At 39.4% G+C, this 26,331-nt stretch overlaps 3 protein-coding genes across 9 annotated transcripts in view; all 3 read right to left on the bottom strand.

The window, feature by feature from the left end:
• The window catches only part of LOC144088047 (myosin-10), a 50,629-nt gene extending 37,040 nt beyond the window's left edge, over positions 1–13,589 (bottom strand). For 2 of the 6 annotated variants that reach the window (XM_077618239.1, XM_077618242.1), the window contains exons 1-3: positions 13,373–13,589; positions 11,155–11,532; positions 5,399–5,555 (exon numbers count right to left, since the gene is read on the bottom strand). In XM_077618239.1, the coding sequence (XP_077474365.1) occupies positions 5,399–5,555; positions 11,155–11,499 (502 nt within the window). In that variant the 5' untranslated portion in view covers positions 11,500–11,532; positions 13,373–13,589. Of the gene's footprint in view, positions 1–5,398; positions 5,556–11,154; positions 11,533–12,633; positions 12,757–13,236; positions 13,331–13,372 lie in introns of those variants that run through there. The other 4 variants (XM_077618243.1, XM_077618244.1, XM_077618240.1 and 1 more) reach the window with 3 other exon arrangements.
• Positions 13,590–14,756: 1,167 nt separating this feature from the next.
• ddx47 (DEAD (Asp-Glu-Ala-Asp) box polypeptide 47) lies at positions 14,757–19,809 on the bottom strand. The gene is made up of 12 exons (XM_077619959.1): positions 19,636–19,809; positions 19,353–19,446; positions 18,288–18,476; positions 18,137–18,208; positions 17,434–17,552; positions 17,297–17,368; positions 17,094–17,210; positions 16,865–17,011; positions 16,624–16,761; positions 16,455–16,525; positions 16,204–16,333; positions 14,757–15,086 (listed from the first exon to the last, which is right to left on the bottom strand). The coding sequence occupies exons 1-12, from the start codon at positions 19,765–19,767 to the stop codon at positions 14,919–14,921; spliced, it is 1,449 nt and encodes a 482-aa protein (XP_077476085.1). The 5' UTR covers positions 19,768–19,809; the 3' UTR covers positions 14,757–14,918.
• A 485-nt stretch (positions 19,810–20,294) lies between these two features.
• wbp11 (WW domain binding protein 11) lies at positions 20,295–26,190 on the bottom strand. Of its 2 annotated transcripts, none has more exons than XM_077619839.1 (12): positions 26,022–26,190; positions 25,506–25,592; positions 25,375–25,406; positions 25,193–25,286; positions 24,896–25,092; positions 24,554–24,687; positions 24,109–24,254; positions 23,374–23,562; positions 22,620–22,745; positions 22,272–22,529; positions 21,921–22,103; positions 20,295–21,124 (listed from the first exon to the last, which is right to left on the bottom strand). In XM_077619839.1, the coding sequence occupies exons 2-12, from the start codon at positions 25,567–25,569 to the stop codon at positions 20,523–20,525; spliced, it is 2,025 nt and encodes a 674-aa protein (XP_077475965.1). In that variant the 5' UTR covers positions 25,570–25,592; positions 26,022–26,190; the 3' UTR covers positions 20,295–20,522. The 2 variants fall into 2 exon arrangements, with proteins under 2 accessions (XP_077475965.1, XP_077475966.1); XM_077619840.1 differs by having other exon boundaries at positions 24,109–24,251.
• Positions 26,191–26,331: the final 141 nt, after the last annotated feature.

The following is a 26,331-nucleotide window of genomic DNA, read 5'->3' as shown; positions in this document are numbered from 1 at the left end:
TGATCTACCGGTACATCGCGATCTATGTAATGGGCACCCCTGATCCATTCAATAGATCAGGGCTAGGCAACCTTTTTATATATTTACTTATTTATTACCTATTTATTTATGTCTAAAATGTCTTTTGCTGTGTCTGTATTCTCACCCTCTTGCTACTGCGACAGTGAATTTCCCGAATACGGGATGAATAAAGTTATCTAATGTAATCTAATAAACCATTTATACTTAAATTTAGTAATAGGTAAAAAGTATAGTAAGTAATAGAAGAAGTAAGTAAATGTGCGCTTTTTTGTGATTTCAACCATTTTGAAGTACAATAAACCCCTGAATTCTTTCAATAACATTGGTACGCTGTGGCTAATCAATGGGTTGCAATGAGAGTATACATGCGCAAAGGAGTTTAACAAAAAAATCATAATAATAATTTTTATCTTACAGGTTAGCCATCGGTTCTCAGCCCCTTCACTAGATGCAACGTTAGTCCTGTAAGATAACAATAGCAGACCTCCACCAAGTTTTAAGGATTTTACCTAAGAGAACCAAACAAACCATGCACTTTAAAACGTAACTGTAAACATGACAAAAGCATACTCAAATGTGGATTTAAAAAGTCTTGAATGCTCCAAATGTAAACTAATTGTCTTGTTAAAATGCTAATAACTCAATGACTGCAATTAACTGAAATAGAATGTTCAATTTGATTAGTTTGCAAGATCCATACATGGTGATAAACTATATGGACATTTGATGACACCTTTTATCTCTTTTCTGGTCAAGTCTAATTATGATTTTAAAAACTTTCATAGGTAAACGAGGAACATGCCAGGCTATATACATGGGAGGCGACCATTTTTGTTTGTTTGAGTCAATACAATGGCTCATTCACTATCATTTACGGCGCGAGGCATTCACAGCTAGGTGTCCCAATTTAAATTAATTGGAGGCCTATCGCCATCATTGGCAAAGAATGGAAGTTTATCATTGACATTATCTATTTTAGTTTTTCGATATTGTTGATCTTTGGTATTTATCTTTGGGGTTATGAGAGGAGAGAACACTGTTGCAGGAGATATGGCACTAAAAAAGTAAAGTAATCAATTTCAGATGGCGGCCGGAATTCCAAAGAGGCTCTTTGTGGTGGCCAGGCCCGCCATAATCCAACAAAACAAGGGTGTTTTTATGCGTATGTCCATTGCATGATTATTTATGCTGGCACTTTAAGATAATAGTGCTAAATGCTAGAGCACCACAGGAATCCAGACACACACACAGGGGAGCAGCGCCCCAATCACAAACAAGGATTGCATTATTGTGTCAAACAGTGGTAGATTGATCAGATTAAATGTGTCGGAAATGGATACTAGAATGGAGAATTAATATCCAAATCATGCAATATGAACGGGATTTACGTATTGTGGATTTGTGAAGCAGCAAAATTTTTGAAGTTTAGTTATTTTATTCATCAAATGTGACCCTTAGGAATGTTGTTTTTTTGGCTGAAAGACTATCTGACATTTGAGCAAATTAAAGTGCTATTTACATAAATACTATATTAATTATTTTGTGCATACTTCCAATGTATGTTTTTAAGCTTGAAGGTAATAGCATTTACTAATGGAAACTTTACTACTGGTCTTAAATGTATCTCATGATGATAATATCAAAGACATTCGCTCTAAAGGAATTAAATGGATTATGTTACTTGGTTTTGATATTTGAAATAAAGACAACTAAATTAATGAAACTAAAACTTCTAAATCAGATTTTAGATTTAAAAAAAAAGTATAATAAAGATAAAAGGCTTGTCTTAAGTGTTCAATATTAACATTTATTTACCATATATTTTGCATTTAAGCTTAACACTAAATATTTATTATTTGTCGCCTTTATTGCATACTGGTATATTAAAAAAAACGTTTGCGATGTAATGCAATTTGTTATAGTTAAATATAGTACGTATATCCTGTCCACTGGCAAAGCCCGGAATGCCCTCTTCAGGAATTTGTATGGAAAATGCTAAGGCTAGAATAAATACCGAAGGTAGGCATTTGCTACTATAACCGAGCACCAAGCTTTAAAAATCAAATCTAACCATATCCTGTATGACTTTCACAGCTGTGCATCTGCCAATATTTTACTACAAGCCTCTGTGTGAGCATGATGCAGTAGACTGTTTAAACAGACCTCAAATTTGTCTGAATGTCATCTCTTGAACACGCTCACTGGGGAGACGGATCGTTTGAAGACTAGTACAGCCCTTTCTTGAACACACTCTCACACACCTGTCTTGTCACTCAAGCGAAATGTGTAACGTCCCCATTGCCCCAGAGAAAGACCTCGTCGTTTCCAAGGGGAGATTTCAGGAGTACCCGTCTGCATCTGCACCCATAGAGCGCACAGGTCCCAGCCCCCCTCAGACTGCATAAAGCCTCTATTGTGTAGCACAATGCTGCCTGCCTGCCCCCACTAAATTTCCCATGTACCCTCTGCTCTCTTCCCCCCATTACTCTGCCCTCTCCTGATTTTGCATAACTCCCGTTCTCTTGTTCTGTACTTTCTAATCACCTTTCAACACGTTACCAAGTGCAACTTTTTTTCTCATTGAATTCAAACCAGCTAATGTTTTCCTCAAATGACAGGCAGAATTCAGAATTTTAACTTTTCTTTGTGATTATCTTGAAGAATCTATACTCATTTAAAATATTTTGGGGTTGAGCTAAGTAGTCAAGAGCCATTCGAAATTTAAAAAAAATGAAAGCTCAAACCGTTTACAAGAATTCATGAATTATTAAAAACGGAAATTAAATCAGACAGGTTCGGCATGAGTTATGAGTTCATGCTTCTGCGTCTATAATAGATATCAAATCCAAAGCATTGCAGATCCCAATTTAATCTAAAAGCAATCATATTCTCAACTATGATGACACTGAGAATGATAAACCGATAAACATTTGCAAAGGCAACAAGAATGTTGAAAAGTCATCGAATGAATGAAATCAAATTTGAAAGACAATAAAAAATTGCTAGGGCTCACCTTACTATGCAACACTGTCAGCAACCAGAAGGCCTAGCAACACTGGCCATTTTCAAAAAAGTACTCTTCATTACTACCATATTTTTCAGACTATAAGTTGCACCTAAGTGTAAGTCGACCAACCAAATAACGGACAATCAAGGCAAAAAAAGTAGATAAGTCGCATTTTAGGGAGGGCAATTTCTTATTTCATTATAAAGTAAAAATCGTGAAATGGAGAACAACAGACTAAATAGGCACCCGCCAAAGGTAACATTTATAGTTTTTTGAATAACTATACCCTAAGAAAAACAACAACATAACAGGCTTTCAATGCCAAAAAACAACAAGTCGCACTTGAGTATTAGTCGCAAACAATGAAAAAAGTGCCATTTATTGTCTGAAAAACAGAGTACTTCAGCTATTTCCTTGCAAAAAGGGTAGGTAATCAGGTCTAAAGAACAGAGCGTGTAAAACGCTTCCAGCAGATTTGTGGTTGTATTTTTTATGTTAAGCAAGAGGGGACCAAAATGGTCTGAAGGAAGTGGGAAATTCCTTTCTTTCAAGCCAAAAGATTTTGTTGTAGGAAAAAAAGAATAAAAGAAAAAGTGAGGAGGACGGCAAAGACTAAAACCAACTGCTTTAATAAGGAGGTAGAAATTAGATTGAGATTTTAAATAGGCACATATTTGTAAGAGCCAACTTTACAATTTGGTGTCTATTATCAACGAATGTAAGGCGATTCAGCAACAGAAGTCCTGTTTTGCTTCCCTATAAAACAGTGTTGTTCAGCAAGTGACACCGCTATCTCAGTTTCCTTGGGATGGTTATTTTGGTTGCACGTGCACACACACACACATATACACACAGTATCCATGGTGATGCACTCTTGCCCAAAGGAGTCCAGTAGTGGGTAACGGCTGCTCTAGAGGCAACTTAACCGTGACTCAGCGTGTAGAATTTAGCACGGCGGGGTATTTATCGAGGGGACAGTGATGACCTCATTCAACTGGCTACTGTGCACCTCCCCCTGTGTGGGTCAGTAGCTTAAAAGAATAAAACCTCCTGCAGGGAAATATTGGGTCAAACAAGACCAATTGCATGAGGTTTACCTCTTTTGGAGGTAAACATCTTGCATTACATAAGCAGGTTGCAAGAGGTTAACAGGGTCATGTACATTTGGGATGGGTCGGTACTGGGAAAAAACACGCTACGAGCCGTTACCCAGTTTTTTGGGGCAAAAGTTACCGTATTTTCACGACTAGAAGGCGTACTTGAAAGCCTCAAATTTACTCCAAAATAGACAGGGCGCCTTATAACCCAGTGTGCTTTATATATGGAAAAAAAATTAAAATGTGTCATTCATTGAGGGTGCGCCTTATAATGCAGTGCGCCTTATAGTCGTGAAAATACGGTAAGTGTGTGTTTTGTAAATAAAGACAACTAATTTTTGTTGTCATTTGCTGTTGAGCAAAAACTGTAGTCAAGAATATAACGAATTACAGGTTAACTGTCTTTCAAACATAAAAAGTATATGTTTCAAGCAACTCCCTCGAAGACTAGAGATAAAAGCAAGAAAATAATGATTGCCTTGTGGTTCATGCCATGGCCAAGGACAATCCAGACCCAAAAGTCATAGTCTCAGCTGTTTGTACGTCCAATCCAAAGTCCTGCAGGCATCAGTGAGCTGCGTGAGGGCTATAATGATGGGGAGCTGACAGCGCATCAGCCACACACATAAACCCTGCAGCTGTGGACTAACAAACTCAATGAAAAATGAAACACCCTTTCCAGCATGCCTATGAGTGATGGCATTAAATAATAAAGTAGCTTGAGCTGCTCAAAGATCCTCAATGGTGCTACTCTCCGTCTTCAACATTCACTTATGCATCAATACATTGTGTACATATGAATACTACAGGTGTATGAGAATACTACAGGTGTATGAATGAATGTCGAGAAAAACATGTCTGATTTCACCATTATTGGGTGTTCTATATACAGATATCCGCTTTAAATCTTAATGGTTTGGGGCAGTGGGTTTCCGAAAAATATGTCAGGTCTATGATTCCTTGATGTACTGCACTTCTATGATATAATGAGAAATGTCATATCCATCAAGACCTTGCGACCGTTCACACACTTTAACCACTTCTTTCGCACACTAATCTCCTAGGGTATGCAAGTAAACTCAATGGTGGCTGCAAGTGAGCTAAACTCTTTCACCGTAGAAACCACATTCCTGAAAAACCCAATTCTTAGAATATGTGTCTAAGAATTGGCGCATACAATTTCTTATCAAAGCAACATGAGTATAACAATACTGTAGACTGCAGTCATGCCTTACATCTGTCAGTGACAATGCAAAAAAAAAAAAAATCGTACCTTGAAGCATACAGCGGTACGCTGACTCCGATATGGCGTAGATGTGAGGCGGCATCTCGTGTCTCTTCTTCCCCCGATACATCTCAATGATGTTCTCTGAATAAATGGGCAAGTTTTTGTAGGGGTTGATGACCACACAGAAGAGGCCAGAATATGTCTACGGAGAGAAAAATGGAAAAATACACATGCTAAAGCAAAGGATTCAAATCACAAAGACACGTCAAGCAACATCTTTTTTTGTTTAACTCGAGACACCGGTTGTAGATTTATAGTAAGAGTTAACTTTGACATCTTAAAATTTCACTCAACTGAGGTAAAATGATGTATTTATTTTGCTCCAACCAGCAGAGGTGTTGTTCATTCCGACTCTATTCAGACTTTATGATCTGTGATGTTTGCGATAATTCTACGATGAAGGAAAATACAACGTTTCTCTATAACGACACACGTCCGCAATGGAACAACTTTTAAAACTTTTTGTCTGCTCAAAACAATAAAGACATCAAAATACCAATTCAGGGTTGTGTTACCCCACAAGAAATATCTTCCACAACTAATTGTTTAGGTTGCCAAAAATTAACTTATTTTCTTCTTATACTGTTGGATATTAATGTTTATTGGCTGAGTGGCCCCGAGAATGCGTGTGGAATGAGAGATTTTTCCAATCTCATCTACGCTGTAGTCTGAATAAACCCAAGAGGGAAAAAAAGACAAATGAGTTAGAGGCCCTGGTGGACTATTGCTTTGCCTTGTCTACAGATGCTATAGGGGTTTTGTATCCCCTATAGAAAAGCCAGAATGTTGAACGCTTCTCCATATTATAACTTTGACCACTTGCTTGTTAGCTACATCTTTTGTGGTAACCATAAATCTCCACTTCATCTATATATCGCTTGTAACCGATGTGCAGTATGCAATTACTGGTACCTTAAGATTATGGGCCAAGTTTTCATTTGATATAACGCATCTACTCAACTGAAGCTAAGCTACCCTAATTTGTTCTGTCATCAACTCAAGAGCCTTTGAGGATAAAAAACATCATGGATAAAAGATCTTATGATATTAATGAACATTTCTTGGGATGTCTCATTTGGTAATTACCATCTTATTTGTAAGGCTTCCCTTTTCCCCTACATTTAGGCGGCCTGCCATTCATTGGCGAGAGTAGAGTGCAGCCAGCCGTTTTCTGCCCAACGAACCGTCACAATGGCACATATGCTGACAAGAGTATCATAATTACTGTCCACTGAGACAGGGCTTCAGGAGTAGACACCCAGGAACCAGACAGCATACTGAAATTGTTATATAATAGCTCAGTGTGGAGCCCCCGGACCACCAGGAAATAATCCACTGTACAAATGATGAACGAAAAGAAGACAGTGGCCGTAAGAAAGCAAGACGAGAGCCTGATAACTTTTCCAAAGGTGCTGGAGCCAATCCCAGCTGTCTCCAGGCCAGAGGGGGGGGGGAGACACCCTGAATCGGTGGGGCCATTCAGAGTGTCCAATCAGCCTATCATGCATGATTTTGGAATGTGGGAGGAAACCGGAGTACCTGGAGAAAACCCACGCAGGCCCGGGGAGAACATGCAAACTCAACGCATATGGACGTGACCTGGATTTGAACCCAGGACCCCAGAGCTGTGAGGCGGACACGCTAACCACTCAAACCACCGGACCGCCACGTTTGCTGGCTGTATGGCAGTTATTTTTTTCCTTATCACAGTGTACAAGCGGTTAGCGCGACAAACTCACAGTTCTGGGGTCAAGGCTTCGATCCCAGGTGAGTCCTTACTGAGTGGAGTTTGCATGTTCTCCCCAGGCTTGTGTGGGTTTTCACCGGGTACTCCAGATTCCTCCCACGTCCCATACTGACAGCAAATCTTCGCTATCACTGGCAGCATTCTACCATTCAAATAACTTAACATCATGCCAAGTCCTATCCAGGAAAAGGAAGTCGATGTTTCCACTGTGAAATCTGATTCAGGTTTAGGGATCCTGTGGCTTGGTAACAGCTGAGCAAAACACAAGCAACAGCGGACGCGACAGCCGAGTCCATCTGCCATTTTTGGACGGGACATTGGATAGCACTCCATCCACCATGACAGTGCCTTCATGCCACTAGTCTGTGTAGCATAGACAGTAAAAGACATTCCCATAGCAGCAGTCTTATATGTACATGTCATGGCAACTCAAAAAGACAACAGAAACGTCTTTGACATACTGAAATCACACTAACAGAGATATCCTCTGATTCCGAAATTTGGATTTAACAATAAGCTCTTTGGCTGAAAACCATTATCTCTTAGCAAATGTTCAAACTATTTCAAAGTTAAATAAGGACGCGTGTTAAAGAATGTTGATGTTTCAGACACCATGAACATCAATTCAGAATATCCAAATATACACTAAAGTCGGTAAACACGACTAAATGGGAAATAGCTGTGATGGACACTGATTAGAAGCACACAGACTAACAGATGTACACTATGACAATCTTTTTGCCATGGAAGAATGCTGGTGCTTTGGAACAGCTGTGGCTTATCTTACGATACAAAAGTCTGCTTGTTTCCAAGCTACCATGTCACGCCAGTGTGAAGCTCTGATTAGCCTGTGACGCACCAGTTCGTCAAAATAAATCCTTCCAACCAAGCGTGAGGTCACCTTTAGATACTACGACAATGACCAGCACCTAAATGATTGTGTGCGTCATATGTCTGCGCTGACTCAAACATGGAAGTCTTCGCCTAAAGTCCCCATCAAGAGGAAGGTTTAAGGGGGCATTACAGCTTGTCTGCAATGAACACTGAGGAGGTAAGTCAAACAACTGAAGAGGGAACTGTTCTTCCTGTCAAAAAAAAGAGCACTAAGTGGGAAACACATGTTTGTAATTTGTCTTAGCCAAAAGAGAAATTAAGAAGATCCCAAGCTGAACGTGAGCCTTGACAAAACACAGAGGAAGCCACCTTGCGATTAGTAAAAAATTGACAAAGGAATTGAGATTCAAAGTAGTTAAGAAATGACTCATTGTGTATGCAAAGCCATTAGACCAGAAAGTCCATGAAAAACAGGGTTTTCAAATTTTGATCAATTACAAGTACCTACATAATATATGAAGACACAAAAATATACACTGAATTTTACACATCACGGACTAGAGCCTGCCAAATTTGCATGAATCAAAAATGAATCTCCAGGTATATAAAATTACTTTAGGAGTTCAAATCCTGAAAAAAAATATACACAGTGCACACTAGAAAGGGCTTTATATCCCAACAATTAATTTTATATATATATATATATATATATATATATATATATATATATATATATATATATATATATATATATATTATATTATATTATATATATATATATATATATATATATGATATAAAAATAAAATTAATTTAAAGTAATTTAATATTAATTTATTTATATATTATTAATGCATTTATATATTTATTTATTAACTCATTTATTACCCATTTATTTATGTCTAAAATGTCTTTTCCTGTGTCTGTATTCTCACCCTCTTGCTACTGTGACAATTAAATTTCCCGAATACGGGATGAATAAAGTTATTTAATCTAATCTAAGTACTACATTGCTTTTGCATGGGTTCAGCAGGTATCTGTAAAAATTAGATCAGAAATATATTTCTAAATTAAAAGGTCTTTGGAAAGAAGAAAACAAGTCATTTATAAACAAAAAAACATCAACCAGCCCTAACATAATGAGCAATTGCACAGTTAAACACCCAGTACAATATATGATGACGTTTTTGGCCTTTACAATAAAATATTATTCAGTTTAGAAGAGCATTGCAAGTGATATCAATTTCCCAATTGTGTAATTGTGGTTGCTAGGTAAAGCCAGCTGGCAAATATTCAGCAGCTGTCTTATGTCGCACAGTAGGATCAAATCGCCAGCATAACGTAGAGGTGCCGTCTGGCATCTTTTATAACTATGATACTGTACCTCAGAAAGCGAAAAATTTGAAGCTCTTTGTTCCTGCAACCCACGCCGCCATCCTTTATATATATAACGTTGACTCAGAGATGACATGTTGCATGTTTGCAGATCTACATTTCACTATTTTTTACGTGTGTGTGAATGCATCATATATACCCAAGTCATAATACCAATAAAGTGTTAGCACTCATCTTCATCTGAAAGCAGCATTCCACTTTTCCTTGAATAAACAGTAACTGAGAGGTGAACAGTCTGAGCTTTTTCAATTCCAGTTTTCCAAAAACAACAGTCTCCTTGTGGTAATAAACGATATTATTCCCTCAGGTGACATCCAACCCAAATTCTATTCCTGAAAACCATCAATTGGGTCACGGGCAGGAAACCTGCTCCATTTTTCAGCGAGTTTAGAATGACATTTTAACGGTATGTACTTCAAAATGTATAGTCTGCATTTCACAAAGGAGAAGACTTTCAGTAGAAAAGAGAAATGGTTTAAGATCAACACAGATTGACTCCACTTGTTTGGTCACAAAGTCAATGTCCTACTTTGATAAATATTAGAAGTACCCATTGCAAAATAACTGACTAAAGGTTACCAGTCGCATGCAAAGAGCAGAGAATTTAAGATGAGTTTTGAGGTTAATCATAACCATGAGAAAAATACCTCTAGGACAGGGGTGTCAAAAGTGCGGCCTGCGGGTTGGAAATCGCCCAAAATCAAATACTTTCCCCTTTTTGCCATGAAAGCAGAAATTTTAACGAGTTTAAGCATTTATCAATTAGATCCCAAGCTGAATGTGAGATTTGAAAAATAGTCGTTCTTCAGTTGAAATCGCACACTCAATGACAGCCAATAAGTTGAGAACCAAACTTAAAATCCCCTAAAATCACCAGGAAATGCCCAAAATAGGCAATTAGCAACCAATGAAAAGAAAGCAGCCTAAAAGTTATCCAAAATGTACAGGAAGTGACCGTTAAGTACCCTAAAATGACAAGGAGGTGACGCAAAATTAATTGATTACCATTGACAACGATAGCTGCCCAATTCACTTAAACTGGGAGTGGATGCCTTCAGTGCCCGTGTGCGGTCGATTGGTCGCCGGTCTTTTGGTCGCCGTCTTTTGGTCGCCGGTCTTTTGGTCGCCCGGACTGCAACAAAGGGCGACCAAAAGACCGGCGACCAAAAGACCGACGACCAAAAGACCGGCGACAAAACAAGGTAAAACAACATGGTCTACGCATCAATAAAAGCCAACAATGGCCATGAGCAGTTTCACTGAGCCGGCGTGTGAGTGTATAAGAGTTTGTATGTATACAAGCGTTGTCCCTTTAAGAAGCTACGTCAGTCAGGGTCTTAACAAGTTCTCCAACAAAAAACAATAAAAGTCCGGGAAAATTGGAGCTTTTCTTCAGCCTAATAATTACTAGGGCATTAAGTATGACTAAATAGTAATTTGCACTTTGTATTTAGGGAATTTGAGCAACGATTTAAATGGTAATTATCAATAACCTTCCGGGCGACCAAAAGACCGGCGACCAATCTACCGTGTACCTTCAGTGCCATAGATCTGCTAGACATCCAATCCATTTAGACTGGGAGGGGCAAATAAATAGACTTTCATTCAGCCCTTCCAATGAAAATGGACTGGGCATCTAGCACTGTCAATAGCGGCCAGTAAATGAACTTTTTTTGGCCCAAAATAAGATCTACTGGGCAGGAATATGGCCCGAACTAAACGGAGTTTGACACCACTACTCTCGGATAACAACTGAGATACTCACATATATGAGTCCAGAATAATAGCGGTCCTTCAAATTGTGCAGCACAGATGCTTCGTTCAGGCAGGTGAGCTCAGCCATGTCCTCCACTTTGCTGAACTTGGGAGGATTCATCTTCTGGATGTCGTCTTTGTTTACGACCACCTTTTTACCATTCTCGGCCAGCTCCACCACCACTTCCTCGCCGCGCTCCTCGCTGATGCTGGCCCCCTCAAAACCATGGCGCTCTGAGGGAACCCAAACCAGTTTCTTGGCTGTCCAGTCAGCCTGTGTGGCTGGGTTGTAAACCACGGCACGATCCACAAACAGGTACCGCTCTGGGTCCTCCTGACCACTTCGATGAGACATCTTATGTTGGGTGTACGAGAGCAAGGTGGGCGCCTAGAAGAGACAAGTGGAACATTGTGTAGTACACATTAAAATTTGCTCCACACACATCAATAATCATGATTACAGCAACATTTTATGTATACTAATTTGAACACGCTACTGGATGTCTGCAAAATTAAATTTCCCACTTATCAATTTTTTGGAAAAAGAAAGCTTATAATTATATTTAGTGGGAAATCACCTTTGCAAATTCCCACTGTTATGGAGTCCAAAATAGATTAAATTAGATTACCACTTATCAATTTTTTGGAGAAAAAAAATCTTAATTATATTTAGTGGGAAATTACCTTTGTAAATTTCCACTGTTATGGAGTCCAAAATAGATTCGATTAGATTAACCTTTATTCAGGAATTTCAGTTTGTAGCAGTAGCAAGTAAAGACACAGACAATGTAGACCTAGATAAAACTGGAACCACACACAGGAAGCCCACACAAGGTTGTAGGTTGAAATTATGCAGAATCACTCCTCCAAGTTGATCCACACAGTCCCTCATTAGTCTGGATCTGATCATCAGGACCGATAGCCTTCCTGGCCTGAATGGTTCCAAAAAAGATGCCCAGAACTAGCATAAAGAAACTAAACTAATAGAACAATGACTGCCTCTCACGCGCGATGGGTGGAGTCGAGTCGTAAAAACAGGCATGTGAACCACAATCAATGTTGACAATTCCTTCATTCATTCATTCATTTTCTGATCCGCTTATCCTCACAAGGGTCGCGGGGGGTGCTGAATTCAGGCACCATGCAGGAATCATCCCGAATCGGTAGCCGGCCAATCGCAGGGCACGTGGAGACGGACAACCATTTACGATCACACTCATACAAAAGGGCAATTTAGAGTATTCAACCGGCCTACCATTTGGAATATGGGAAGAGACCCGAGTACCCAGAGAAAACCCACGCAAGCCCAGGGAGAACATGCAATACATTTTCAATCATCTTTACCTATTAAAACACATACTCGCAATAGTGGACATACCTAGACTGGCAGTAAAGAAGTAATATGCAATGAAAACTGAAAACACTATTGTGAAGCCATTTCATTTGTATTTGAGGATTGGATTGGCATTAGTTTGTGTGTACACTTTACCTGATGTTCTCTTCAGTTACTGATGGATCATTTGCAGTCTCGGTTTGAAATTGGGAAAAAACTAACTGAATCTAGGATGTTAGAAATTCGGAGATTGGTTAAAAATTGCCAAGAACAACGGAGACCTGCGCAGTGGACGCCTGGACTGCAGTGAGCCTTTTAGATCTGTCATTATGTTGCGCATTGTGCGTAACTGCGTCTCACTGTACGCTATTAAGTAGATAAAATCGACTCCATCCACCAAACCTTTGAAACCTGGGATACACAGTAATCGATTGTAAAAATAAAAATTACAACTAGTAGTCCTCTTCGTGCAAAACTGCTTACTAAGAAAGATGACTTTGCATCCATCCAAACAAATATGACAAAATCCGGATGTATTTATGTACATAAAAAGTAGTGAATAAAGATATTAGGTGCTGAAATATTCAGTTTCCAAAGAAACAAGCAAATGAGGTGATCGATAACGGGCTACCTGCTTGTTTAGTTTCTTTCAACCAACGTGCACGCCCACTGCTAACTTGGACGGCTAATTATAGCATCGGATAATTCGAGTTTATCTGATTAACACGAGATGAACACGCATAAACCATCAGTACTCACAAAAGACAAAAATGAGTCCAAACAAAGTTTGAGAAAAGATCTGGAGCACAGGCTCCATGCCGAACACGCCGGTTCCACAAATCAAATCCAGCTGGACAACATCGGTCATTTCCGGCCGCTGACCTTTGACACTCACCTAGTGTCGTCGTTTGCAGAAGCTCGAGTCCGGTCCCCCACGCAAGTCCGCTGTGCAACTGATGCGCAGCCTGTGTGCAACGTTCTGCTCCACGCACACAATGGAGATGAAGGCATGCGTTTGGGATCTGGTATGCAAGCACAGAGGCAGGGCTGCTGCCACGACACTGGGGCCCCTCCTAGACCCTCTGGTTCCTCACTTGACCGCCGCCGAAGACCCCGCCTACAACTGGCACCCAAACACAATAGGAACGCCCCACAATCTGTTTGGTTCCCAAACGCCACACTTTCTATTCCAAAAACAATGTTAGAAAATGAAGTACTAAGTACAACTACTACCCTTCATGCACAAATTATGAAAAAAAGGAATAAAAACATTATATATACGCATACATGTATATATATATGTATATATTTATTCATGTATATATTTACGCATATATACACGTATATATTTACGCATATATATACACACATGTATATATTTACGCATATATTTACACACATGTATATATTTACGCATATATATATACACACGTATATATTTACGCATATATATACACACATGTATATATTTACGCATATATACACACATGTATATATTTACGCATATATATACACACATGTATATATTTACGCATATATATATACACATGTATATATTTACGCATATATATATACACATGTATATATTTACGCATATATATAAACATATATTTACACATATATATACACATATTTACATATATATGGCCATATTCAGCCCTTTAGTAAAACACTGAATTCCACAGATGTACAATTGAATTTCTCACATAAATCAGTTTTACTGACATAATTTAATGTAGAAAGTGTGCTTTTTTATACACTTAACTTTCAATCATGTAGCACTTTTCATACTTCTGCTGAATTATGAAATTGTCAAATTGTTCAGTTAGACTTAAATCCTGCATGTACTGCGGTCTGTTGTGGACAAATTGCCCACCCTTGATAAAAGGGTAATAGCGTGTTTTCAAATAAACTGGGCCCAAATTATTGTTGTATAAACATTAAATGTACGATAGGCACAAATTTCTAAATATTCAATTGTATGGTTTCCAACAAGAGGATAAACACCTAAATCATAATTCAAATATTTCTCTTGTATACGTATTAGCATAACAGTACCTAATAATCGAATAAGAGTAATCATTATAGTAAATATGCCTATAAAACAACATCTCTTCATTGAAAAATGAAGTTAAGTACAGCTGTAACTTCACCTGACTTCTTGTACCAGGTGATAACATACTCTTACGCCACACTCACCAAAACCCTAACCCTCTAGACAATAAATTGAATTGATAGTTCTAGCTCCTTGGTTCTGGAGGGGAAAAAAGAAGCAATGCTTCAAGGTATTAAGTTTTACTACAAATTGGAAAATTCATTGACAAAGAGGCAATGTAATCCAGGCTAAAGAGAGGAAAACTGGGCGTGATCATCTTCTGTTTTTGGCATCAAAGAGAAGATATTTACGGTTTGTGGTCTGTACAGTTGTTAAATGAATAGCCTCAACGTCCACCTCTCCGGCCCCCCCCACCCCTCCTCTTCCCAGCTCCTCGCATTGCTCCCGAGCCTCCTTTCACCTTCTTCCTTACGCCGCTCGCCTGCTCTGTATCATCTTCGTCTCTAGCTCGATCGTTGTATCTTTTCCGTTTCTCACCTTGTTCTTTGATTTCCTGAAAATAAAAACAACCAAAACCTCTGATTCTACATTCTTACAGTATTTGCTTGAGAGTAGTGTTGTACGATATGACGATATAGTTCCAAATTTTTTAAAATGAATCTTTCTATCATTACATTATCGCCATGCACAGACCTGTTACTGCAATGCATATTTTGGTCTGTAGGTTTGCATATGCCAATCAAGATGTCCCTATCTGCAGTCAATAGCTTTTTGGTTCCCCCTGCTTACCGTACATGAGTAATGCACGTAAGACAATTGAAAGTAGCAACGGATATAATCAACCCAGAACACAGACAAGACAATATTTTTCATGATTCAATATTATTTTGTTTTTTTCATAACTCACTGGTAGCCATGCACAACAATATAGACCAGGGGTAGGGAACCTATGGCTCGGGAGCTATATGTGGCTCTTTTGATGGGTGTATATGGCTCTCTGCTAACCGGTAAAATATGGGAACCGCTGGTGAGAGACCACCTAAGCCCCGAACACACCAATGAGAGCGTGACACTGTGGCGCCGACACTATCTCTAGCGCCTTTTTAATCATATTTTTTCTTCATTATACTCTTCTGCATGCTTACTCTCATTGATACTCATTGATTAGCAACAATGAAAAAATGTTCTTAAAAGAATTCACTTTTTTTTTTACTTTCAAAGTGGTGAAATGATTAATAAATGCACACATTTTCATGTATTTTTACTTTTAAATTCTGAGTATGGCTCTCAATGGATAATGTTTGAAAATATGAATTGTTTATGGCTCTCTTCGTCAAAAAGGTTCCCGACCCCTGATATAGACATTAAAAAGGAAATTAAATTGTGAATGCTCTTCTGTTATGATTCAAAATAGATTGGGTGTCTTGCGCCATCAATAGGAGCTAATGAGTTAATGATATAAAGCTAATGAGTAAAAAAGTAAAAACTACAATTCAAAAGTATTGCTAGATAATTAGATAGAGCAAAAATGAGTGAACGACCACCACAAGATTGGGTATTGCGAAAAGAATTTCATTTGACACTGAAAATAACGATGTTTTCTTACGTTCTAATTACAACCTGATAGCTAACAAAACACTTTTTTGGATGATGCAACAACGCTGACTAACCAGTTTGGCAAACCGCTGGGCCTCGCTGACCCTCTCCACCAACATCATCACCTCTTCTTCCTGGGTGGGAAAGGCAGGAAGTTTCTTTCCTATCAGGGTTTCAATTCTCTGGAAAAGCTCCACATCATACCTGAGGGAAAAAAGACAAAAAAAATTAACCAGAGCAAAGCAAAATTGCCTTTATATTTCATCACAAGCTTAAAGACCCTGGCCAAATTTGTCAAGTGTTCATAGATCAAAAAGGTTCTTACTGGGTGACAAATGTGATGGACTTCCCCGATCGCCCTGCTCTAGCTGTCCGACCGACTCTGTGGATGTAGTCCTGTAGGGGTCAAGATTTGTACGAATCAGCTGACCTCTGCATAAATTCCCGAACCCGTGATATCTTGCGTCTCGAGAGCACTGACAACACCGGGTTACCTTGGAATGTGTGGGTATGTCGTAGTTGATGACACAGTCAACGTGTGGAATGTCGAGTCCTCTGGATGCCACATCGGTTGCCAAGAGAACTGATCGTGACTTGGCCTTGAACTTGTTTAGGGCTCCGAGACGTTTGTCCTGAACAATAGGGGGGGGAAAAAGTGTCTGTTTAGCTACCAAGTTAGGAATGGAATTCAGTGAATATACAAAAAAGAGAGATATTAGGCTTAGCTTTCTCTACCTGACTCATTTGACCGTGAAGAGGGATGGCAGTGATACCAAGGTTTCTCAACAAGAGCGCTACACGCTGCGCACCGCTGCAGGTGCCGCAGAAAATGATAAAAGAGTTTCCGGCAAGCTCGTTCACGATGGACACCAGATAACAGTCCTGCAATAAACAAATGTGTGATTTGTACAATCTAACTTCATCCGTTAGGTAGATAAAGACTGACTGGAAACAAATGTGCTACCTTGTACTTGGATGGTATGAAGATGTAGTACTGCTGCAGTTTATCTACTGTAGAGTATTTGGTAGAAACAGTACACTTGACTGGGTCCTTCAGAGCAGCCCGCTGGAGTTTTTGGACCTGTACCAAAAGATTTGTATGTATAGAGTTGTGTTAAAATAATAATTTTGGTCCATTTGCAGGTGACCACCACAAAATGGGATTACCTTTTTGGTCATGGTTGCAGAGAAAAGGAAGGTGTGTCTCTCCCTGGGAATCACTTTTAAGATTTTATCCACCTGATTAAAAGAAACACTTATGGTATTATGATTGTCCAGATGAAACATGATTTTTCAATACCCACCTCAGACTCAAAGTCCATGTTGAGGATTCGATCTGCTTCATCCATGACAAGAAATTTGAGAGCTCGTAAGGTGAAGCCCCTCGTGTTCTCCAGGTGGTCTATTAATCGACCGGGTGTGGCTGGAATAAAATATTTGTGTAGTATTGTATACATGAAAGTCCTAATTTTATTTTTATATCTATATCTACATCGCTATCTACATCCCTATCTACATCCATCTACATCTACATCCATCTACATCTATATCTATCTATCTGTATCTATATCTATATCTATATCTGTATCTGTATCTGTATCTGTATCTGTATCTACATCTACATCTATATCTACATCTATATCTACTTCTATATCTATATCTATATATATATCGATCTCTATCTAGCTCTCGATCTCTATCTATCTCTCTATCTATCTCTATCTATCTCTCTATCTATCTCTATCTCTCTCTATATCTCTATCTACATCTATATACACACATATATATATATATATATATATATATATATATATATATAAATAAATATATATATATAAATATATATATAGGGACAAGTGTCTATAGTGTCCTCCTTATGGTATGCATCTTGATAAATAGATTGTTGTATGTTTCATTTTAATATAAAATCTGAACTATTGTAAGTGTATTTTTTATTTATTTATTACCTACTAATAAACCCATTCCAAAAAGAAAATATAGTCTTACCTATGACGATATGTGGTTTCTTGGCTAAGACCAAAGACTGTGACATCATGTCAATTCCACCAACTACGACAACTGAAACAAAAAGGCAGTGTTAAACTGAGAATCATCAACTCTGCCGATGTACATTGTTTGCCTTCAACAGGACACGTACCGCACTTGACGCCGATGCTGGAACCCAGGGCCTCAAACTGCTCTGCGATTTGAAAGGCCAACTCTCTAGTAGGAGTTAAGACAAGGGTGTGGAGTCTCTGGGGGGAGGCCAAAAGGGACTGAAGTATGGGCAGAGCAAATGCAGCTGTCTTCCCTGAACCGGTCTCAGCCAAGCCAATGATGTCCTTTCCTTAACGACAACAACGTATAGAATGGGGAGGAAAAAGGTGCTATAAAGTACGACATGAACTGAATTAAAAATGATAGCAGTCCATATTTTGGACAAAAATTCATCAGAAAAAGTGACAGATAACACTAAGATTAAATTAGATCTTAATTAGACTTAATTTCTTAGCTGTCCACTAAGAAATATACAATGTGCTGATGATGTCACACCCAGAATTAGCTTGTTTTTGCAACCTGCTAGCATACTATGCACAGGATTGATATTCTATTGTTGCTGTGTAACTGTCATTCTGTCAACATGTACTAGCTAGCTAGGGTAGTGCTAGAAAGCTAGAAATGATCATCAATTCTGTTTGTGATTTGATGAAAAAAAGTGGGTGTTCTGTGATGCATTTCAGGTGGAATAACTATTAAATGGTTGAACAAAAAACAGCCAGATTTTCTGCATGTAAGATAACATTAGTGGAGTGATTTTCAATTTTTGACATGTCACCATTTCACAGGACCTTAAAAATCGTTTACTTAGTATTGTCCAAATTGTGATAGTGAAAAATAACTATTAAGGAGATTGAGAACGACAGCCCAAATTACGACGCTAGTAGAAACTACATTGAACGCAACAAATATAAGGGCATGCAAACAACGTAGTGTCATGTCAATTTCAACAATGTTAATTAGGAAATGGAGGGATGGCTAAACCAAGATAATCTTCCTGCACATTATTGAATGTTAACTTGAGGGTGACAGGGAAATTCTTTATTTTATCTGGAATAATACATTATATTGACACATGCTGTTTCATGACGTTGAGAAGATAAAAGATCACATCAAAGGATGGCAAAAGTTACATATAGCAGTACAATTACATGTGATGGCTTACCTTCCAGGGCCACTGGTATAGCTTCAATTTGAATCTTTGTTGGAGTCTTCCATCCCAGTTGATCACAAGCCTCGCACAACACGTCGGTGACACCCTGACAATGATTGTGAATTAAATATTTAACATTTTGAATTTACAATTGGTCATAAGTGATGAACTTCGTTAAATACTCTGGTAAAGGTAGAAGATTAAACGACATCTTATTATTGTCTTGCGCTTAGCTATTCTTCGCAGCGTTATTGCTGAAATATTGTGTTTCTTGCTTCGCTTTCGGTAAACTTACCAAATCTCGGAAAGTCTTCGTAGGCTGCTGATTTTCGCCGCTATTGTCGTTTGTGTTATCACCTTCACTACCTGATCCTTCATGGTTTTCTGCTGTGTTTAGCTCCGAGGTCTCTTGATTTAGGTCCGCCATGTTTTCTCCCCCAAATCAACGTGCCTTCCTTTGCAGCAGTGCGCAGATGCGGAAGTGTTTTACCAAACGCCGCAAGGACTCATGGGTATTGAAGTTTCTACAGCTTTAATGTGCAGCCACGTTGTGTATTTTTTAAAATCTTACAAATGGGTAACAGTTTGTGGGGGAAAAAAATCAAATTACTTAGATTTTAAAGGTATATATTATGAATTATCTGTGTGTACACACCATGTTAAGGTGAGGGGCAAATAAACACTGATAGTAAAGTGTTGTCAACTTTCAATAGTTGTCCACAGTAGTGACCTTTTCAGACAAGACAAGAAGACATGAGTTCTTAAGAGTTTAGTTAGGATAGAAGTTGAGGCATTTTTGCTATATAGTGGAATTATAAAAAGACCCAAGATTTGAAATTTAACAAAATAACAAACACGAATGTCATTCCAAGGAAATAAATGCAGAAATTAATGGGCAAAGAGAAACAAAGATTTGGTTGATGGCAGGCAGTGCAGGAACCACTCAATTAAGGATTATGTGTATCTATTTTATTTATTTTTTCATACAGTTGAAAATGTTTTGTTTGAACATATTCCAGATAAAATGAAATTAACATTTGAGAAGAATTTTTAAAATGTAGGAGTCCTAATTCCCCAGAAAGATCAAAATCTCTATGACAGTGTCAAAGCAAACTACTTCTTACTAGACAAAAAAAACCTGCACTTTGAGATAGACATTTTAGTTTAGGAACTTGCTTACTTTCAAAGGAGTCCCTCCATCTCTCTCATGAATGCTTCATACACCTGGTCCTTGGTCTTCATGTTATGTTGAGCCACAGCGCCAATCTGAGCGTGGTGAGACATGCCATGGGAAGCAGCAGAGGCGTGATGTCTTGCGTGACCATGGCCACTTCCCATTCCATCATCTCCTCTCCTTGCCATGACATTAGCTTTCTCTAGCGGACCAATCACGGGCCCGTGCGCCACACCGCTCTTGTCCCTTCGCACCCTCAGCGCAGTGGGCACAAAGCGTGTGACCTCTGTTTTGGGATTGATAATTTGTGGTTTGGCAGAGATGGTAGCCCCCGCGCCGGCGCCTGCTGCCAGGCCGCCGGCACCGGCCGCAGAGGTGAGGTTGGCCCGCTTTTCGATGGTGGCGGCGTGGAGGTGGCTGACGGCAGAGGCCGCGGCGGTGCCGGGAGGAGGGGGATGTTGCATGACGTTGGAGCTGGATCCTTTTTGACGCTGGACGAGGCTGGGAGGAGCACTAAGCACGTTGGTGCTGAGAGGCGGTGGAAAGAGGCCGAGAGGTGGCGCCATGGGACGAGGAGGCCCTCCGGATCTCGGAGGAGGAGGTGGGATACCTGCAAGGAAAAGCGGAACAAATTAGTGATCGACCGATATGGCTTTATCAGGACCAATTAGTAGTAGTAGGAGGACGACAACTGATATTCAATTGCAGTAAATCTGTAAAAAATGATTACCAATCAAGGGCGCCGCAAATTGAAGCATCGCAGTCGCAACAAGATCTAAGCCCTCGATTTAACGAGCGGGCTGCTTACTAAAGCGCGGCTGCATCTGAGCCGAAATAACCCCGTTTTAAATTGATCTGTTTGTAAGATTATATCAGTTTTTGTGAGTATAAAAGCATCGTTGTCATACAAACTGTGAATGGCTGACATGGCAGCATAAACACTCAACTGTCTGACTGATTAATGAATCTTAGACCTGTTCGAGCTCTCCCCATTCTGCAGTCTGGTAATGAACTTATTTCCTTTAAATTGATCTCCCTCTTTCTTAACCTGCCTCCTGAAGTTGTTTTACAGACCTATCACTGTTCATATCAGCCCGTTGGATTAAAAAAAAAAGACCAATAACAATATAGTCAAAGTTTCAAATATCTGCCACGACAAACGGCCCGACTGATTTGAAAATACAACAAAGAAAGCCTATGAAACAAATTAGAAAAAGAAGAATGTGGTGACTCAATCAAGTTAACATTTCTGTGGTGTTTGGGTGACACCCAGAGGACCAACTGCATACGTTGGCATTTTCAGTTGTCAAAATTGCAGTTTCTTTCAGTAAAACTAGCACATTGACAAACATGCACATGGATAAATATGTTATCTGGTTTAGCTCTGCATGGCGCTATGAGCTTACCAGGTGGTGCTGGAGGTGGTAGTCTTGGTGGTGGTCCCCGTGGTGGGGGGCCTGGGGGAAGACCAGGAGGGGGGCCAGGTGGCGGACCAGGTGGGCGACCTGGTGGAGGTCCAGGTGGTAGAAGACGAGGTATTGGAGACCTCATACCAGGAATACCCAGTGGCCTCAAGAATGGAGGGGCACCTGAAGACAAGATGCACATTACGACTAAACTAATGGCAAAGGAATATTCATTCATTCAGTGTCACGGGGTGTTTGGAGCCTTTACCAGCAAACTTTGGCGAACCTGTACAGTGCTTTTGTGGCAAATAAGCAATCTTGACATGACAGTGAAAATAAATTTAATCTGACCTGGTGGAGGGCCAGGAGGCGGACCAGATGGTGGACCAGGAGGCCTCAATGGCGGAACTGGTGGAGGACCCATAGGTGGAGGTCCAGTCATTGGCGGTCCCTGCAAAGGTGGAGGTTGGCCCACTGTGCTACTTGGAGGTGGGACACGCGTGGTAGGTTCCCCTGGTGGCGCCTTGTCTTCAGCGTCCGAACTATCTGATTCCTCACTGTACTCTTCCTCAACTTCATCTTCTTCATCCTCTTCAGGAATAGACTGACCTGAACATGGAAAGTGACATCATTCCCAACTCTTTACTGAACAAGGGTCAGTACATTTGTGGAAAGAATCTATCCGACAAATCCACAAACCTGCCATCTTTAACATCATCGCCTGCAGAGGAGTAATAGCTTTGTTCTTCTTTCCTGACTTCTTTTTCTTTTTTGATCCGTCATTGGATGCATCTGAAGACAAATCTGCAAAACGGACACTGCGACCTAACAAGAAGTTAAAAATAATCAACAATATATTAGTATTAGCAGGACCCAAACACGCAAAGTATTTTCTAATTACCCAGAAAATGAATGACCAAAATCAAGAAAGCATTTTCACATCGGCCATCGTGGATTCCTTTTTTCCCCCAAAATGCAAATATTTTTGTCAAATTTACACAATCAAGATAAAACATTCTCAAAATCAAGGCACCAAAAATATATATACATCAGGCAGTTTGCGGCAAAAACGTACATCCCCGCCATAATTTGAACCCAGAAAATGTCTTGAATTCCTCAAAATTATCTGAAAGTAGGTAACTAATAATCTATCATATCATAAGAAAGTGGCCTAAACTCAACTGAAACCAGAAAGACACCACAAATGTACAGGAAATTACACTGGAATAGCCCAAAATGTATAGGAGTCAACTGGAATTGACCTGTAAATACTCATTAATTTCAGGGTAAATTAAATGAACTCATTGGCTGCCATTGATGATGAAAGACATACAATTCATTTAAACTGGGAGGGATAGCATCTCATCTTTCAGTGGCATTAACGGGGCTAGGAATTTGGACTGGAAAGTTAATTCGCCCACAACTAGAAAAATCAGAAATTCTTGTCTTTCACCTCTTTCGTCATCTCTTCTCTCGTGTCTGTCAGAGCCCTTTCTTGCTTCACGATCTTCATCCCGCTCGTCGTCACTGTCTTCCGAGTCGCTGTCGTCGTCGTCTCCGTCGTCCCTGTCACTCCCGCTGCCGCTGTCCTGATCCCTTGCCAAGTCTGTTGATGTCTTCTCTGAACCATGCATGGATGGCTCTAGAAGCGTAAAAAAGCAGAAACATCGATAAAAGATAAAAAAAAAAGAAACATACATTTCCTTTCAACTAAAAAAACAACAAGGCTATTCATCTAGATCAGGGGTAGGGAACCCATGGCCCGAGAGCCGTATGTGGCTCTTTCCATGGGTGCATATGGCTCTCCACTAACCTGAGAGGTAAAATATGGAAATCACTGGTGAGAGAGCCGAGTCCCGAATGCACTAATAAAAACGTCACTGTGGCGTTGACACTACCTCTACGGCCACTTTAATCATAATTTTCTTTTTTATTACTCTGCTGCATGCATATCATTGATATTGATTCATTAGCAACAGCATAACAATGTTAAATAATTCAGACACTTTTTGTACTTTAAAAGTGGTGAAATGGCCCAAAAAAATTCACTCATTTTCATGTATTTTTACTTTTCATTTCTGAGAATGACTCTCAAGAAATAACATTAGAAAATATGAATTGTTTATGGCTCTCTCTGTCAAAAAGGTTCCTGACCCCTGATCTAGATCATACATTTTTCATGCCTTACCAAAATCTGTGCCATGGGGTCGTCGTGGAACACCATACATTGCCAGGATTTGCGGTGGTGGGGGTCCAGGGGGAGGCCCGGGAGGTTTCTTCCCGGGAGGTAAACGCGGCACGGGTGGCAACATGGACAAAAATGGAGGTGGTCTACTGCGGGGTACACATGCTTAACGATTAGTGGAAATTTAACATAATACAGTAGACATTTTGTGTCAAGATGCATGCAATATTCTGCTTTTTAGAAAATAGAGCAATCGACAAGTCATGTATGTGGTGATATAAAGGGTAAATGTATATCGTAATTAGTTTCACGGGTCAAAAATATTTGGCGGCCTAATTGAAATAATCCTGGATTTCATAGTTGGGTTCTGACATGCAAAAGCAATTGTTCAGATGTTTAGTTGTCAAAGAGTTGTGGTCTTTGTTCTCAATGGGCACAGATAACATACCCAAAAAAAGGAGCCTTCTTCAATATTGAAGGAGGCTGAGCTCCTGGTAGAGGAATGTCCTGGATGTGAATATTGGATGGTGCATGGGGCATATCTGGCAAGGGAATACTGTCTACTTCCACAGACTCTGCATTCTGGAGGGGGAAAAATATTTATTTAGTCATCAGAAATTATAAGGGAATCATCATTAATAGTTAGTGTACTTTAGTTTATCGTGCCAGTGGTGGTAGACCCACTGTATAAGATCAAGCTCGCAAAGAAAGATTGCGCTGTGTGGTTGACTGCAGAATTTGAAGCATAAAAATATATAAGTATAAAAAAATTACAGAAATTGACACAAACCTTGACTGAATCGAAATAGAGAGCCAGCTGACCCCTTTTACTCTCATATTCCAGTTCCAGTTTGCGTAGATCCTTGTAGGTTTCAGGATTCTCTCGCTCATACAGACGGACGATGCGTTCAAATGTCTCTCGCAGCTTCTTCCGCTTGTCCCTGAGCACTTTTTCATTCAGCAACGGCTGCTGGACTGGATTGAACTCTAGAAAAAAATTTCAAATGTACCTTCGGGTTTTAAAAAAATATTGAAGTTACAGGCCAAAATAGCAATTCACAGCCATGGTAAAAATTCAGTCTCTCACCCATCTCATCCAATTTCTCCATGTCTCTGATTATCTGTCTGGGGTCTTTCATTTTGAGCACTGCTGCTCTCACCATCATTCTCTGCTTTTTATTCTACAAATACAATAAAAAAGAAAAACACATGTAAAAATTGCACTAGAATTACCTGTCAAATAGTTTAAAACACACACAAATGTATTACCTTTTTTAACTCCCTTTTTCTGGCTTCTTTCCCTGTAAGTAAACAATGTGTCAATTAAAATGTTCTCTTGTGATCAGGATTTTTTATTTTTATTTTATTTGTATAAATAAATTTTCCTGGCAGATACTTACTGGCCTGATCTGTGGGATTCATGAATTTCCCACTCTTGGTGGATGAGGTTGAACGTCGCCCCATTGTGATGGCTTGGGTGCTCTCCTCTTAATATAGGAGACATTCAAATCCGTCAAAAATGAAATTCATAACTTACACGTTCACTTCACAGACAACATGTTACTTTTCTAAATATATATTCGAAACAGTAGCACGTCACGATTTCCATTATGGGAATAACACACGAATGAGTGTAATAGTTGGTTTGAATTGATCACGACTGTACATTTAAGTCTCTCAGCGATCGATGAACGAATAAACACATGTTAAAAATCTTATGTATAGAGCATAATATGCAGAATTATTCAAAGGTACAGGATTGAGATTGCATTGAAAATACGAAATGAAATGCAAAAACGGCGGCCGTCACTCATATATATATGCACACTGCAGTGAACAGCTAGCATTAGCATGCACTGTAGCTAGGGCCGCATTGCTTCAACAAGCAGAAGATGCCCCAAAAATATCAACATTACCTTATAAAGACGAAAACAAGTAGGACACGTAAAGCCTTTAGACAAATTGTGGGGTAACCTACTTCAAACACTATATTTTAATTAAGCCATACAATATGTGACACACAACGATTTTGAGTTAGCCTCACGCCATGTTAGTTAGCAACAACCATAGATATCATGTATAAAAGAATAGCTATCGTGAACTAGATTTGACGGCGCAACAAATCAGCCGCCACCTTGCAACAGAAAACCATTTGGTCGAGTTTTTCATTCGCCACAGAATTGTGGCTTATTTGTTCAAATGTTGTCATTATTTTATTACTTAAGT

This window comes from Stigmatopora argus, chromosome 14, assembly GCF_051989625.1.
Source record: "Stigmatopora argus isolate UIUO_Sarg chromosome 14, RoL_Sarg_1.0, whole genome shotgun sequence".
In the NCBI taxonomy this organism is placed as follows: Eukaryota; Metazoa; Chordata; class Actinopteri; order Syngnathiformes; family Syngnathidae; genus Stigmatopora; species Stigmatopora argus.
This window is presented reverse-complemented; position numbering and strand designations above follow the sequence as displayed.

Bases quoted from the DNA above. Each gene is read 5' to 3' on its own strand.
- ddx47 (XM_077619959.1), bottom strand. From the start codon at position 19,767: ATGGCGGACCTAAATCAAGAGACCTCGGAGCTAAACACAGCAGAAAAC. The intron at 19,447-19,635 runs GTAAGTTTACCG...AATCATTGTCAG, and splicing joins CGAAGACTTTCCGAGATTTG to GGTGTCACCGACGTGTTGTG. The intron at 16,334-16,454 runs GTAAGAACCTTT...TTTTTCCCTCAG, and splicing joins TCCATCACATTTGTCACCCA to GTATGATGTGGAGCTTTTCC.
- wbp11 (XM_077619839.1), bottom strand. From the start codon at position 25,569: ATGGGGCGACGTTCAACCTCATCCACCAAGAGTGGGAAATTCATGAAT. The intron at 22,104-22,271 runs GTCAGATTAAAT...TCTTGTCTTCAG, and splicing joins GCCTCCTGGCCCTCCACCAG to GTGCCCCTCCATTCTTGAGG. The intron at 21,125-21,920 runs GTAAGCTCATAG...TTTTCCTTGCAG, and splicing joins ACCACCTCCAGCACCACCTG to GTATCCCACCTCCTCCTCCG.